The sequence below is a fragment of the Odontesthes bonariensis genome, chromosome 19, assembly GCF_027942865.1.
Source record: "Odontesthes bonariensis isolate fOdoBon6 chromosome 19, fOdoBon6.hap1, whole genome shotgun sequence".
Lineage (NCBI taxonomy): Eukaryota > Metazoa > Chordata > Actinopteri > Atheriniformes > Atherinopsidae > Odontesthes > Odontesthes bonariensis.
In genome coordinates this window covers 34,256,913-34,272,246 of record NC_134524.1, presented here as the reverse complement: position 1 = coordinate 34,272,246, position 15,334 = coordinate 34,256,913, and the positions used below count along the sequence as shown (strand labels likewise).

The 15,334-nt window shown below is 42.4% G+C and overlaps 1 protein-coding gene across 1 annotated transcript; it reads left to right on the top strand.

Moving 5' to 3' along the window:
* Positions 1–2,608: 2,608 nt before the first annotated feature.
* On the top strand, positions 2,609–12,038 carry serpine1 (serpin peptidase inhibitor, clade E (nexin, plasminogen activator inhibitor type 1), member 1). Its single transcript, XM_075450799.1, has 9 exons — positions 2,609–2,760; positions 6,098–6,336; positions 8,084–8,308; positions 8,432–8,626; positions 8,749–8,947; positions 9,076–9,176; positions 9,329–9,415; positions 11,416–11,499; positions 11,581–12,038. Exons 2-9 carry the CDS (start codon positions 6,099–6,101, stop codon positions 11,619–11,621), a joined length of 1,170 nt encoding a protein of 389 aa, XP_075306914.1. The 5' UTR covers positions 2,609–2,760; position 6,098; the 3' UTR covers positions 11,622–12,038.
* Positions 12,039–15,334: the final 3,296 nt, after the last annotated feature.

The window sequence follows — 15,334 nt, the reverse complement described above, 5'->3', positions numbered from 1 at the left end:
ATTGTCATTTGATTCCCTTTTCAAACAGTGAACCGTCGTATTAACCTGTGCTCTGTCTGGAAAGGGGCTGGCACTTTAATGGATGAAGCATATGTCTCAGGGACTCTTCTCCTCTCATTGTCTTTTGCTCCTGAAGGAATTATCAGCTTTCATCTGAGTTTCTGAAATAGTTGACCTTTAGGTCCATGTGACATCTGGTGTTGATGTGTTTTTTAATCTATTTTTTAAAATGTTCTTTTAGCCCTAACCATGATCTTTTTAAGTTTAAACAGCTAGTGAAACTGACAGAAAAGAATGAATGAATAAAAAGCTGTGAAGAAATACAGTTGTGCACGTACATGATACATGTCATAACACCTTATAATGACCTTTGTTCCTATTTGGAAACACACATATGAATCAAATTTCAAGGAAAAAACAAACATCCTGTATGGTCATTTAGATCTGAGATGTCTTATATTTCTGCAGCTTCTGGGGTTGAGTTTAGGTCACTTCTGTGTGTCACATTTAATGATACACACCATCTATGTGTTACATTTAATGGTACGCACCATCTATGTGTTACATTTAATGGTACACACCAACTGTGTGTCACATTTAATGGTACACACCATCTGTGTGTCACATTTAATGGTACACACCAACTGTGTGTCACATTTAATGGTACACACCATCTATGTGTCACATTTAATGGTACACACCATCTGTGTGTCACATTTAATGGTACACACCAACTGTGTGTCACATTTAATGGTACACACCAACTGTGTGTCACATTTAATGGTACACACCATCTATGTGTCACATTTAATGGTACACACCATCTGTGTGTCACATTTAATGGTACACACCATCTGTGTGTCACATTTAATGGTACACACCATCTATGCGTCACACTTAATGGTACACACCATCTATGCGTCACACTTAATGGTACACACCATCTATGCGTCACACTTAATGGTACACACCAACTGTGTGTCACATTTAATGGTACACACCAACTGTGTGTCACATTTAATGGTACACACCAACTGTGTGTCACATTTAATGGTACACACCATCTGTGTGTCACATTTAATGGTACACACCATCTGTGTGTCACATTTAATGGTACACACCAACTGTGTGTCACATTTAATGGTACACACCATCTGTGTGTCACATTTAATGGTACACACCATCTGTGTGTCACATTTAATGGTACACACCATCTATGCGTCACACTTAATGGTACACACCATCTATGCGTCACACTTAATGGTACACACCATCTATGCGTCACACTTAATGGTACACACCAACTGTGTGTCACATTTAATGGTACACACCAACTGTGTGTCACATTTAATGGTACACACCAACTGTGTGTCACATTTAATGGTACACACCATCTGTGTGTCACATTTAATGGTACACACCATCTGTGTGTCACATTTAATGGTACACACCAACTGTGTGTCACATTTAATGGTACACACCAACTGTGTGTCACATTTAATGGTACACACCATCTGTGTGTCACATTTAATGGTACACACCATCTATGCGTCACACTTAATGGTACACACCATCTATGCGTCACACTTAATGGTACACACCAACTGTGTGTCACATTTAATGGTACACACCATCTGTGTGTCACATTTAATGGTACACACCATCTGTGTGTCACATTTAATGGTACACACCATCTATGCGTCACATTTAATGGTACACACCATCTGTGTGTCACATTTAATGGTACACACCAACTGTGTGTCACATTTAATGGTACACACCATCTGTGTGTCACATTTAATGGTACACACCATCTGTGTGTCACATTTAATGGTACACACCAACTGTGTGTCACATTTAATGGTACACACCATCTGTGTGTCACATTTAGTGGTACACACCATCTATGTGTCACATTTAATGGTACACACCATCTATGCGTCAGACTTAATGGTACACACCAACTGTGTGTCACATTTAATGGTACACACCATCTATGCGTCACATTTAATGGTACACACCATCTCTGTGTCACATTTAATGGTACACAGCAACTGTGAGTCACATTTAATGGTACACACCATCTATAAGGTGGTATGAGCAGGAAGCTCCAGGCTAGTCAGTGCAATGAAGCTGTCATTGTTGATTATCATCACACCTAAAACCCACATGGTTTTATTTATTTGACCAATTTTTAAAAAAGTACTGTTCTTCCCGACGAAGCAAAATATAGAAACAGTCCATCCATGCTCATGGGATTTTCCTTGAGGAGAAACAGAGAATGTTTTGATGCAGGCTGTTAGACAGCTGATGATAACTTGTAACATTTATGGCTTTTCATGTGAAGACCCAGAATATTTCTGCTACATTTCTCCTGCTTGAGTAATAGAGACAGAGGAATGTATGTGTGTTTGAATGGGAAAACAGTTCCGTGACTTTCCATATGCTCCGTCATGCTTTAGTCAGCACAGGCAGACAGAGAAGGGAGAGGGGGAGGGTTGGGGGGTGTTCATGAAAGGAAGTCAGTCCAGACACTGTCAGATGACATCATCGTCACTAATGACTTTTTCTGTGTGTCTGTGAGCGTGTGCGTAGGAGGAGGGTGGGATTCTGGCTGTGCAAATCAGGAGTACAAAAAGACAAACTCCTTCAATTCTTCAGACTCAAGCAGCAGCAGGGAAAGAGAACAAAGTTGAAACAACTGAGACCTACCCTTCTTGATCTTCTTCATCTTCGTCATCTGCAACATACAATCACAAGGTAAGAACTGCCATATTACTTCACATTTACAGCTTTGCCTCTATAAAACAATGTCAAAATGTTGGGAAAGAGACATTTCACCATCAGACTTCCTGTCTAAGCAGCAACATTTTCTGAAAATGTCCTTAACATTAACGTGTTGCTTTCAGTTTATTTTGTAATTCTATAAGAAAACTGCAGAGGAAGCAACATTCAGTTGTAGTCTACAATGTGATGCTTCTAAAGCTTTATAGGCAGTAGTTAAAAACACTGAGGTATTACTGTTGTGTGACAAATAGGAACAGATGCAGAAGTCAACAGCATCTTCAGCATGCTGACATTCTAACCTATGTGGAAGCCTGCTGCTTCTGAGTAGACATCATTACTTGTGAAGTCAATAATAATTTGTCACACTACATCCATCTCCAAACTTGGCCTTCAGTGGTGTTGATCTGTCCTCAGACATCCTGACAAATCATGACAAGTACAACATATGAATTCAACATAATGATAGATGGTAGCAGCGTGCCTGTGAGTTACTATAACAGGAGACATGTTGTCTCACTGTTCAATTCTGCACAACATGAGGTGCCATTTCAAAAATTAAACTGCTCTTTTGTGGGACTTGTCCTATGGTTATTTTCCTATTTACTCGTTGTCAGAGTCATTTCATGTAAAACCTTTTTTTTAGGTAGAAGCCTTCAAAAGAATCATTTTCTTACGGGCAAGAGAAGAAATTCAAGTGTAATTACAGTCCTCCGTTAACCTAACTGTGAGATTTAGCTTATATTACCGCAAATTATTGTTTGGGCATGTTACAACAAAATATAGAAACATGGACCAAGCATGGACCAACATTTCTGGATCTAAAAATCTAGATCTAAGGCAACTAAAAACAGAAAGTGACAGTTTATCATCTGGTGTTACATCAAGAGGAGCGCTTAATTTGTGTTCATCATATGTGGGCTCATTATATAACATATTAGTTACACACAAAACCATATTGAACAGGACTTGCCTACTGTGTGTTTTGTGTTTGCGGATTCAACAAATGGTCCAACAAATGTTTGCAATGGTCAGAAGTAGAATCTGACCACTTACCCACTGATAGGTCAAGTTCAGTTCAATTGAGTTTAGTTTTATTTATGTAGCACCAAATCGCAACAAATGTCATCTCAAAGCACTTTAAAGATACAGCCACATTCAAGCATTCAATTACAATCCAATTCATTGTAATACTTATGACAGACATTCTAAATGTGTACCCCAGACTTACCTCTTTCATTTGGTGTGGTCAGTATGACAAATGTGGGTTTCAAATACTTGAATGATCTTAATTTGGCTATACAGGGACCAAATCACTTTCAAAAGCGATTCCGGTCCCTCAGCACCCCCCACAGATTCCCATATAGAGGTACAAAGGTCATAAGCTTTTCCCAAGTCCACAAAACAAATGTAGACTGGATGGTCAAAATACCCATGACCCCCTCAGTAATTCTGCAAGGATAGAAATCCGGTTTAAACTTTCCCAGGGAGGCTGAGAAGTGTGATCCCTCTGCAGTTAGAACACACCCCCCAGTCCCCTTTCTTAAAAATGGGAACCACCACCCCAGGGACCCTGCTTACCCTCTTTGAGTTATCAAATGGTTTGCCAGAACATTCTTCAGGTAAAACCGTGGTCCCTGTCCATGGCCTCACCAAATTCCTCCAACATCGCAGTTTTAACTTCAGCAACAACCACCAGCAAGTCTTCTGCTTACCATCATGACAGGCGCTGACAACCTCAGGCCACAGCTCTTGGAAGCTGTATCTGCAATGGAGGTCCTGATCATGGTTCATTCAGATTCCATGTTCCCAACCTAACCCAGTATGTGACCCATTTTGCGACTCCTAGGATCAGAATGCCTAGGCCCCCACCTTCTTCTGCCCCCCATACCATAGAACAGTGCTGCAAAATTAACATTTTGATTTCTTATTACAAAGCAATGTCTGTCTGTAACTGTGTGTAACTAGAGTTGAAGTACAAAAACAAAGATACAAGGTACAATGAAAGTACTGTTCACTCAAAACCTGATTGTTATGACATGCTTTTATTTTTTTTAAAGTTATTCAAATTTGTATCAATTGAAGAAACAACAAAAAATGAAGGTGCTCTTGTAGAGATTTTATTGAAACATGGTTGTCAGTCACATCAGGCTAACTTTCTGTAGCCAGTAGGTGGCGCACTGACTGTGAGAGGATACTAATGTGCAAATGCCTTACCCATCATTAGAAATATGGGGTGTGTAGGACCATGTACTGTTTCATGGGGAGGGATTGATAGTTTACTGCAAAACCATTGGAATAAACATGAAAATAGAACTGATTGGTTTAATCTGGTTTCATAGATAAGTACAGCTGAGTATCATCAGCATAGCAATGGAAATTTATGCCATGCTGTCTAATAATGTTACCTAATGGAAGCATGTATAAAGTGAAAAGAATCGGTCCAAGCACAGAACCCTGAGGAACTCCATGACTTACTCTGGTGTGTGAGGAAGATTCTTCATTTACAAGAACAAACTGAAATCTATCAGATAAATATGACTTAAACCAGCCTAATGCAGTTCCTTTAATCCCAATAACATGTTCAAGTCTCTGTAATAAGATACTGTGATCGACCGTATCAAATGCAGCACTGAGATCCAACAGGACAAGCACAGACACAAGTCCGCTATCAGAGGCTAAGAGGAGATCATTGGTAACTTTCAGCAGTGCAGTTTCTGTGCTATGATGCACTCTGAATCCTGACTGAAACTCTTCAAACAGATTATTTCTGTGGAAATGATCACAAAGCTGAGCTGCAACTATTTTTCAGCAACATTCACTGTCCTTATTGAAATTTTTTCTTTGTTTCCTTTAAGGGTTATGGCTAACAGATGTATGGCCTCAACACTGTTGAGCAATCCTTTTATTGCTGCTGCTCCTTCTTAATAAGAGGCAGAAACAGTGTACTGAAAATACAGAAAAGTGGAGGGCATTATTTCCCAATAGATACACTGAATACACTGACCTGTTTTCAGTGCTCAACTTTTTCATTTTTAAGATGATCCAACACATTTTCCACTCTTTTGGAAAAAGGTGTGATATTTATATTCTCATGACTGATACATTCTACAAGTGTGTGCAAAGAAGGATCAGAGCAAAGCTTACAGGCCCTGAGTTCATTCAGGTCAGGAAATTATAACTGATATAAAGAGTTTTCTTTCTACAAAAGGCTTCTGTTTTTAGATATCATTATTTAAGTGTATTCACTGCACATTGAATCTGAATAACCAACCATAGTCAAATATACCCTCTTCTTTTTTCCTCTTCCCAGCATGCACTCTGTGTCTATTTTCCTGTTGTTGACCCTAAGCAAGGTGGGAGTGAGCTCTCTGCAGGATAAGCAGACTGACTTTGGCCTGAGGGTCTTCTCCCAGTTGACCCGGGACTCTGTGGAGAAAAGCCTGGCCTTCTCCCCATATGGCGTGGCTTGTGTCATGGCCATGGCTCAGCTTGGTGCAGATGGAAACACGCACAGGGCCATAACTACAGCTATGGGCTTTTCTTTGCAAGGTGAGTGGCTCATAGATTATGTAAAAAATGTCTTAAGCCACAAGCAGCTGGAAGCTACCAAGTGTTTAAACCACAGATCCCAGCGGTATTCTAAGCTAATCTCACAGGTTGACTTTCTCACATAACATTTTGAATGGGCCAACATTACATGAAATTCAATGATAAGAAGTTGGAGGTCAATTCTTTAAGTGCTGTTGGTTCTAACCTTGGCCGTCTCTCAGATAAAAACATCTCATTCTAACGGCAGTCAAACATGGTAAATGGACTGTACTAGTATCGCGCTTTTGTAGTCCAGCTGATCACTCAAAGCGCTGCTAACACTACATGCCGCATTCACCCATCCACACGCACTCATACAGCACGTCTGAAGTCTGTACATAACTACGTGCTTTCTAACCATCGGTAGGCAATGTGGGGTTCAGTGTCTTGCCCAAGGACACTTCAACCCGGGGAAGCCGGAGTCGAACCGACCTTCCGTTTGGTGGGCGACTGCTCTTCCTCCTGAGCTACAGCCGCCCCCTAAACATGTTGTCCCATCTTGTTTCTTATGGCTTAAGTCAACCAGGTCTTTTTTATCTAAGTACAGACTTCTGCACACTTTTGTATCCTCTCCCCTTGGCTACTGTGATTCCCCACGCTGAGGGCTCCTCTGCTGTCTACAGCTGGTTTAGCTCGACTCATTACAGGGACAAAAAGGCAGAAACACTTCAGCAGGGGCTCCCTGTCACAATTACTACAGATTTTAAACTTGCTGCTCTCTCTCATCTCAGAGTTTTGGGCCGAGCATTATTACTAAGATCCACAGATACTGCCTTGCTGACTATTGCCAGATCACAGTTTGTGTAAAAAAATGGACAAGGGGTCATTTCTAGTAAATCCCTCATTATATGAAACTCTCTGCCTCTGAAGTCAGGAAAACCAAGTCAGTAGCTACCTTCAAATCCCTCCTGGGAACTTTGCTCTTTGGGGAAGCCTTTTGGAAAGGATACATTGATCCCACTTTCTATCATTGCGTTGTTTGGAACAACCCTCCGTCCTAAAACAGCCAATCCCCTCTCGTAAAGCACTTTGTAACATTGTTAAGGAAAGCACAAATAAGAAAGGCTCGGGCTCATGGTCTAATAGCAGAAAGAGTGGGAACTGGAGGTATCAGGCATATGGCCACCATATGGCCAGTTCCATGCAGTTCATGCTTGGCAGACGGGTGTGTCTTACTATCAGCAGACTCAGCTGACAGGTGCTCTGTGATAGTGCTGAGTCAGGATCAGTCAGGAAGCTCTCACTTGACTCGTTAGTAGTTGTAGTCTGCAGGCAGTCAGGTTCTAGAAGCAGGTCCAGCTAAAAAGAGTCCCCAAAGCCCCCAAAGACTGCAGTGGATCCAGAGAAGCTGGGGGACAAAAGAGATCAGAAGAGAAGAGAAAATGCAGAATAATATGTAAGCAAAGTGCATCAAAGATCATAAGGAGGCGATCAGCAGAGCAGAGCACAGCGAGGCAAACTGGTGCGAGGACAAATAAGGTGGACAGTGGAAGAGGACAGGAAGTAAGACAACACACAGGATGCAAGGAGGGCAATCTTTTCCAAATTAAAAAGCAGTTCAAATATGAAGTATAAAAGTTGCATTAAAAACTAAAGAATGTTTGTTGGACACTTAACTACAGATCACAACAAAGGTGACTAAACATATGAGATCATTAGGCTGGAGAGAACCATGAGCATGAAAGCAACTGCCTTGCCCCCCTTGCAGAGCGGGGCATGCCCCGGCAGCAGAGGCTGCTGCAGCGGAGCCTGGCCAGGGAGGAGGGCGTGGACGTGGCCAGCGGGGTGATGCTGGAGAGGAAGATGAGCCTGGAGAAGGGATTCCGTCGGGCCCTGGCCAAGACCTTCCAAACCCATCCCCACCAGGTGGATTTCAGCAAAGCCGACGAGGCTGTGGAGGTTATCAACGCGTGGGTGTCCGAGCACACCGCAGGTACTGTGGGGCTGCTTTCTGTGTGCCATTAAACGCATAAATGAATAAACATTATACATATGGCACAATGGAAGTCTGACTGAAATGTGAAGCCAGCTGGAAAACTGTTCTTTTCATCTGCAGGTGCCATCCCCGAGTTCTTGGCATCTGGATCTCTGACTGATGAGACCCGCCTCGTCCTCCTTAATGCTCTTCACTTCCAGCACCTATGGAAGGTTCCCTTTGACCCCAAACTCACACAGGAGAGGATTTTCCATTGTGCCAATGGCAGTACTGTACCTGTGCACATGATGACACTCACTAACTACTTCAACTATGGTAAGCTGATCCCTTTCTGAGACTCTGCCACCAGCTCCAAAAGGTAGCATTTGGGCCCCGGGGACATGCCAATCATTACACAATTACAAAATCCCATCTATGTCTTTCTCCTGGACTCACAGGTGAATTTGTGACCCCTGATGGAGTGGACTATGATGTCATTGAGGTACCCTATGAGGGGGATTCGTTGAGCATGCTCTTGGTGTCACCTTTTGAGCCTGAAGTTCCACTGAGCGTCCTCAGTGCAGATCTGAGCAGCCGGAGGATTCAGCAGTGGAGGTCAGAGATGAAGAGCGTCAAGAGACAGCTGGCCATGCCAAGGTGAGGGGGAGAGGCTGTCCATGTCTGTGTGGCTCAGATCAAATAAGGCTGATTTCTATTCATTATTCCATGGCTGCCAGCCCTGATCCAGACAGATGGAATTTGAACATATGTGCATGTTTTGTCAGGTTTTCTCTGAACTCGGAGGTGAATTTGAAGCCTGCTCTGCACAACATGGGACTGGGAGGCATCTTCAACTTGGCTACTGCTGATTTTACACGCATAACCTGTAAGTTGACACCCAACTTTCAAAAAAGCCAGTTAGTTTGTTAGAAGATTTATTGTACAGTTTTTTTCTGTAAGTATTCTAATTCTGTATTTAGTTGATGTGTGAATGCACCCACATGAAGTTTGCATGTAACCTGCATTTATCCCCCCCAGCTGAGGAGAGGCTTTGTGTGTCAAAGGTCCTGCAGAGAGTGAAGATTGAGGTCAATGAACAAGGAACCAAGGGCGCGGCAGCAACAGGTACCCTCAGTATGAACTTCTCTGTCTCCCACACAGAAAGTAATTCATCATTCCTGCCTGAATCAGAAACTTTGAGCTTCAGTTTTGAATGCACACAGACTGGAGGCAGAGCCACGGGGCTTATGGACAGGGAGCAATGGTTGCTGAGCTGCCCTGGAAAGGGCTTTCCCATAACTTTAAGTTCAGTTATTACCCGAGGACACCTGGGGCATATGAGGGAGTCAGAAAGCCCAGGGATAAGACTCAATCCCACTCAGACTCAAAACCACAGTGTGGTAGAAGGAAATACAGTTTCTCAGCTCTCAGTTTGCATAAAATATTAAGAAATATAAGAATATATACATAGATGTATGTATAAATATAAAACGCAAGGAGCCTAAATGAATAAACTAAAGAGAAGATTGCACAATGCACGGCAGCAGCAGGTGTGAGCATAGCAAAAAGACAAAAAGTGACGGTTTATTTTAGTGGAATGTAGGGGGAAGTAAAATGTTTGGATGGGCGGAGCAGCTCAGCAGTGTGACAACCTCCGGGTACAAGCTGCTTCTCAGTCTGCAGGTCCGAGCTGGGATGCTGCGCAGCCTCCTTCCAGAAGGCATGGGGGGAACAGCTGGTGGGCAGGATCATGGACGATGCCACTCTGGGAATATTGATCAAGCCCTTGTGCCACAGCTGCCTGACCCTCTGTTAGCAATGGTACTCGGGGTTAGGGTTAAATAGAGATTACACTTTTTTTCACGATAATTGAAAGAATATTTGCTCCTAAAACTTGAAATATACTTGAACCCGATGCTTTATTACCAGCCAAAGCTTTCCTTAAAGTCAGCAGCTTTGTGGGCAACTGCTAGCCTAGCAAGCCAGACCCGTACAGCAAAAAGCTGTACAGGGGTCTAGTGACGCTGGATAGCAGTGTGGGCGGGATAAACGGCTGTCTGTCAAGTTTAACGCCACGCAATTGGATGGCGCAACAACCAATCAGAGCGATGAAGAAGTTTTATGTAGTCAACGCGACGGAATGTACATCATGGTTTGTAGTCTAAGGCCTGAAAAGCTGATTACTCTTAAGCTATAAACTCTGTAAATATATAACTTTAGCAACATTTGAAACATTTTCAGGTGAGAAAGTAGTCATTTAGACCCCCAAGGTGTTGAAAATCTGACAAAATACCAGCTATTTACAATTTTGTTCCCACGAATTTGTCGCTACTAAAGCTAGCCGCAGTGAGCAACGCACTTCTGGTTTTGCCGTTCGGCCCGCCGTCTTCGGTACATCATGCTCGCAATTGACTGGGGATTGCTCTCAGATGTAAGTTTACTTCGTTTCCCTATAAATCTAAAGAGAGCTAGCTAATGGAAGGCAATATAGCTGTTATATAAGCCTGTTCGCCGGGCGCAGCCATTGTTTACCTCTCTCTGGGACTTTTTTTTTTTTTTTTTACCTCTCTCTGGAACTACACAGTGAAACGTCGCACCTCTGTCGTCACTAGGTAGCCCGGCCTCTGACCCCGCTCCTCACGATTTGATTGGCTCGATCAAGTTTTGATTTGGAACGTTGCAAAACGACCGCAAGTGACTAGACTGGCCCCGGAGCTAATTCCATTTGCGGCCGCTAGGGGCGTCTAGATTTCTAGGCTAGGCAACTGCAGTTGTTGTGGGAGATGAGTGAGTAACTGGGAGAGGTGGTTAGATGATCCCAGCTTCCAGGATAAGTGTTCTAGGTAGCAAAGATTACAGTTCTTAACTGTATCAGGTCACAGGAACAGGGCCGTGAATTTGATGGCGAGTGGTGTGTTTTGGTCTATGAGTAGTCTGTCACCAGGGCCGTTGCCAGTGCTGTTTTTTGGTTGGGAGTATTGCCTGTGCTCAGTCAGTTGCTCATGAGGTAAAGACTGTAAAAAGTAAATTAGCCAATGAAGAACCTTTTGGAAATGTGAGCACAAGCAGGTTTCTGTGCACACACACCTCACTGAGCAGATGTTGTGTTCTCTTCTTGCTGCTAGCTGCCATCATGTTCTCCCGTATGGCGGTGGAGGAGATCACTCTGGACCGACCTTTCCTCTTTCTAATTCAGCACAAGCATACTGGTAACACTCATGATCCATTTGCACTCAATCCCATTCCACAAGAGCAGCAGAGGTGTCCAATGCTTTCCTGTGTGTGTTCAGGTGCCGTTCTGTTCATGGGTCAGTTCAACCAACCTCAATAACCTGAAACCTGGAAGACCTGCTGTCTTCCTCTGTGTGTGACTACTGCTGCTCACATCTTCTCATGATGACCATCCTCACAAGACCAGCGCAACTCCAGTGACTCCACACGTTAGCCTCAGATTCACTGACAGTTTCACTTCCAATGGCTTCAGTTCCACTTGAGCGAGGACTGTCTGAGACTTTCTGAGAAGAGTTTACATGTTTGCTGTTTATTTATTTCTCTGAATGTTTGTGTGTAACCAGACAGAGAGAAAGTCAAATGAGACAAAACTGACACAAAAGACACTGATGCACCGCTCAGAGATATTTTGTGGCTGATAGACTCATGCCTGCATTTGTACAAAAAGGTATTTTTATTCTTCATTCATACAGAATGCTGATTGAATTGTGTGCTTATGTTATTTGTGTTCTTGTTACAAAGCTATATTTGTATTTTTGCTCTATTTCTATTTATTAAAGTTTTATGATTTTGCAAAGTTGCAGTCTTCCTCCATCTCTCTGTCTACACATACATATATTTTCACATACACTTTGATATGTATGACAAAGTATAAGTGTTTTTTCCAAGCCAATCCAACTGCAAGAAACCTTCTTCTTGAATGTCCTGCTGAGATATACAGATTAGACGTCCTACGTCTTGTTTACTGAACTGTTGTGCAGAAAAGAGGAGTCGGACTCACCTTTGCAGCCTCTTATGGGGAATTTATTGATCAGAACGACACAGAGACATGTACATGGCAGTATTCACGGAAATTCCAAATGACCCAAACCAAATCTCCATCGGGCACCTGCTGTCTGAGAATGCTACTACATCTGGACCAGTGGTTCCCAAAGTGGGGGGCGCAGAGCAATTGCAGGGGAGAGCGTGCGGGTGGGATGCACAAATGAATCAATCAATGAATGACACTGCTAGCAGAACATGGAAAAGTTTTTGATGGGGCTCCTATGTAAACGCAGAGCAGAGGATGAAGCATTGCCAAAGGTGATTCCAAAGCCATTTCCTTCCATGGCAAAGAAAAGAAGATATGACGAGAGGGGCCTGATAACTGAAGGCTCTGCCTCCCAAACTGGCAGCTGGTTCCACAGAGAGGGGCCTGATAACTGAAGGCTCTGCCTCCCATTCTACTTTTAGAAACTCTGGGAACCTCAAGTAAACCTGCAGTTTGGGAACGAAGTGCTCTGTTAGGAAAATATCTTATAATGAGATCTTTAAGATATGATGGAGCTCGGTCATTAAGAGCTTTATATGTAAGGAGAAGAATCTTAAATTCTATTCTGAATTTAACAGGGAGCCGATGAAGAGAAGCTAAAACTGGAGAAATATGATCTCTGCTGTTAGTTCTCATCAGAACTCTGGCTGCAGCATTTTGGATCAGCTGGAGGCTTTTCAGAGAATATGTGGGACAGCCCAATAATAAAGAATTACAGTAGTCCAATCTTGAAGTAACAAATGCATGGAGCAGTTTTTCTGCATCACTCTGAGACAAGATGTTCCTGATTTTAACAATATTACGAAGATGAAAGAAGGCAGTCCTAGAAACCTGTTTTATATGCGAGTCAAATGATAAATTCTGGTCAAAAATAACTCCAAGGTTCCTCACTGTAGAACTAGAAGCCAAGGAAATACCATCTAGAGTAACTATATAGCTAGACAATTTCTCCCTGAAGCGCTCAGGTCCAAAGATAACGACTTCAGTTTTGTCTGAATTTAGAAGCAGACAGTTCTGAGTCATCCAGGTCTTTATGTATTTAAGACATGCTTGTAGTCTGACCAACCTATTGGGTTCATCTGGTTTCATAGATAAGTACAACTGGGTATCATCAGCATAGCAATGGAAATTTATGCCATGCTGTCTAATAATGTTACCTAATGGAAGCATGTATAAAGTGAAAAGAATCGGTCCAAGCACAGAACCCTGAGGAACTCCATGACTTACTCTGGTGTGTGAGGAAGATTCTTCATTTACAAGAACAAACTGAAATCTATCAGATAAATATGACTTAAACCAGCCTAATGCAGTTCCTTTAATCCCAATAACATGTTCAAGTCTGTGTAATAAGATACTGTGATCGACCGTATCAAATGCAGCACTGAGATCCAACAGGACAAGCACAGACACAAGTCCGCTATCAGAGGCTAAGAGGAGATCATTGGTAACTTTCAGCAGTGCAGTTTCTGTGCTATGATGCACTCTGAATCCTGACTGAAACTCTTCAAACAGATTATTTCTGTGTAAGTGATCACAAAGCTGAGCTGCAACTATTTTTTCAAGAACTTTAGACATAAAAGGGAGATTGGATATAGGTCTATAATGAGCTAACACCTCTGAATCAAGAGTAGGCTTTTTAAGTAAAGGTTTAATTACAGCAACCTTAAAAGTCTGAGGTACATATCCTGTCAACAAAGACAGATTGATCAAATCCAATATGGAAGTGTCAATTAATGGGAAAACCTCCTTGAACAGTCTGGTTGGGATTGGGTCTAAAACACAAGTTGATGGTTTAGAAGAGACTATTGCTGTTGTTAGCTCAGAGAGATCAACTGGGCAGAAGCCGTCTGAATACAAATCAGGTTCTAAAGATACTTCTAAAGCTGCTGTACTTGATGATACATCACTGATAATAGTGGGAAGGACTCCATCAATCTTCTCTCTGATAGAAACAATTTTATTAATAAAGAAGCTCATGAAATCATCACTGCTGAGATTTAAAGGAATAACTGGCTCAGCAGAGCTCGGACTCTTAGTCAGACTGGCTACAGTGCTGAAAAGAAACCTGGGATTATTCTTATTCTCTTCTATCAATGATGAATAATAAGCAGTTCTAGCTTTACGAAGGGCTTTCTTATACATTGTTAAACTATCTTTCCAGATTTTAGCCCAAATCAGTTTTCTGCCCAATAGTACAAAACGCCACCTTGAATACTTTTGAGAGGAAAGTCAGCTATGAGATAGAGCAAGTGCTCACAAAGAAAAACACCCAGTACAGACAAAACCTGTCTAAAGATGAAAGTGATGCACTCAAAGAATTAACTAACAATAAAGACATTGTGATAAAAAGAGCTGACAAGGGAGGAGCTATTGTGGTTTGGGGATACGAACAATGGGCCTCATGCAAGAACATTTTCGTATTTTTATTCTAAATTTCTCTTACTTTTTTCGTAAGAAGGTCTCGTACGAACACGCCACGTCAGATTCAACAAACGCTCTTAAAGGTCCCATGGCATGAAAATTTCACTTTCAGAGGTTTTTGAGCCTTAAAATGAGTTTCTCTAGCCTCCTTAAGTCACCCCAGTGAGTAGAAATTGCGAAATGTATTCACAGAGCAGTACAGCATTTCTTCCGTGTTTTGAACAGAGCGCCTCGAATTGTCTCGTTGACTCAAGGCTCCTGGCATGACGTCATGCCAGGATAGAGCTCATCAAAATTTCCCACCCCCTCTCTCCGCCACGCCCTCTGTCTCCACCCACTGCTGGTAAACTACCTGTATCTTACCCGCCCAACTCATGTGGAGTAGACCGAGACTCGCCACGACTGAAGACAGTCACAGAAGATACAGCAATGGCTTCCAAACGACTTTACCATGCGAAATGTACTGTGCCAGGATGTGAAGATGAAGAGAAGAATATGTTTCCGCTTCCATCCGCTGTCCCTTTGAAAACGGAATGGCTAATTTCATTTAGAGGTACGGGTGCCCATGCATGTTCCAAAGA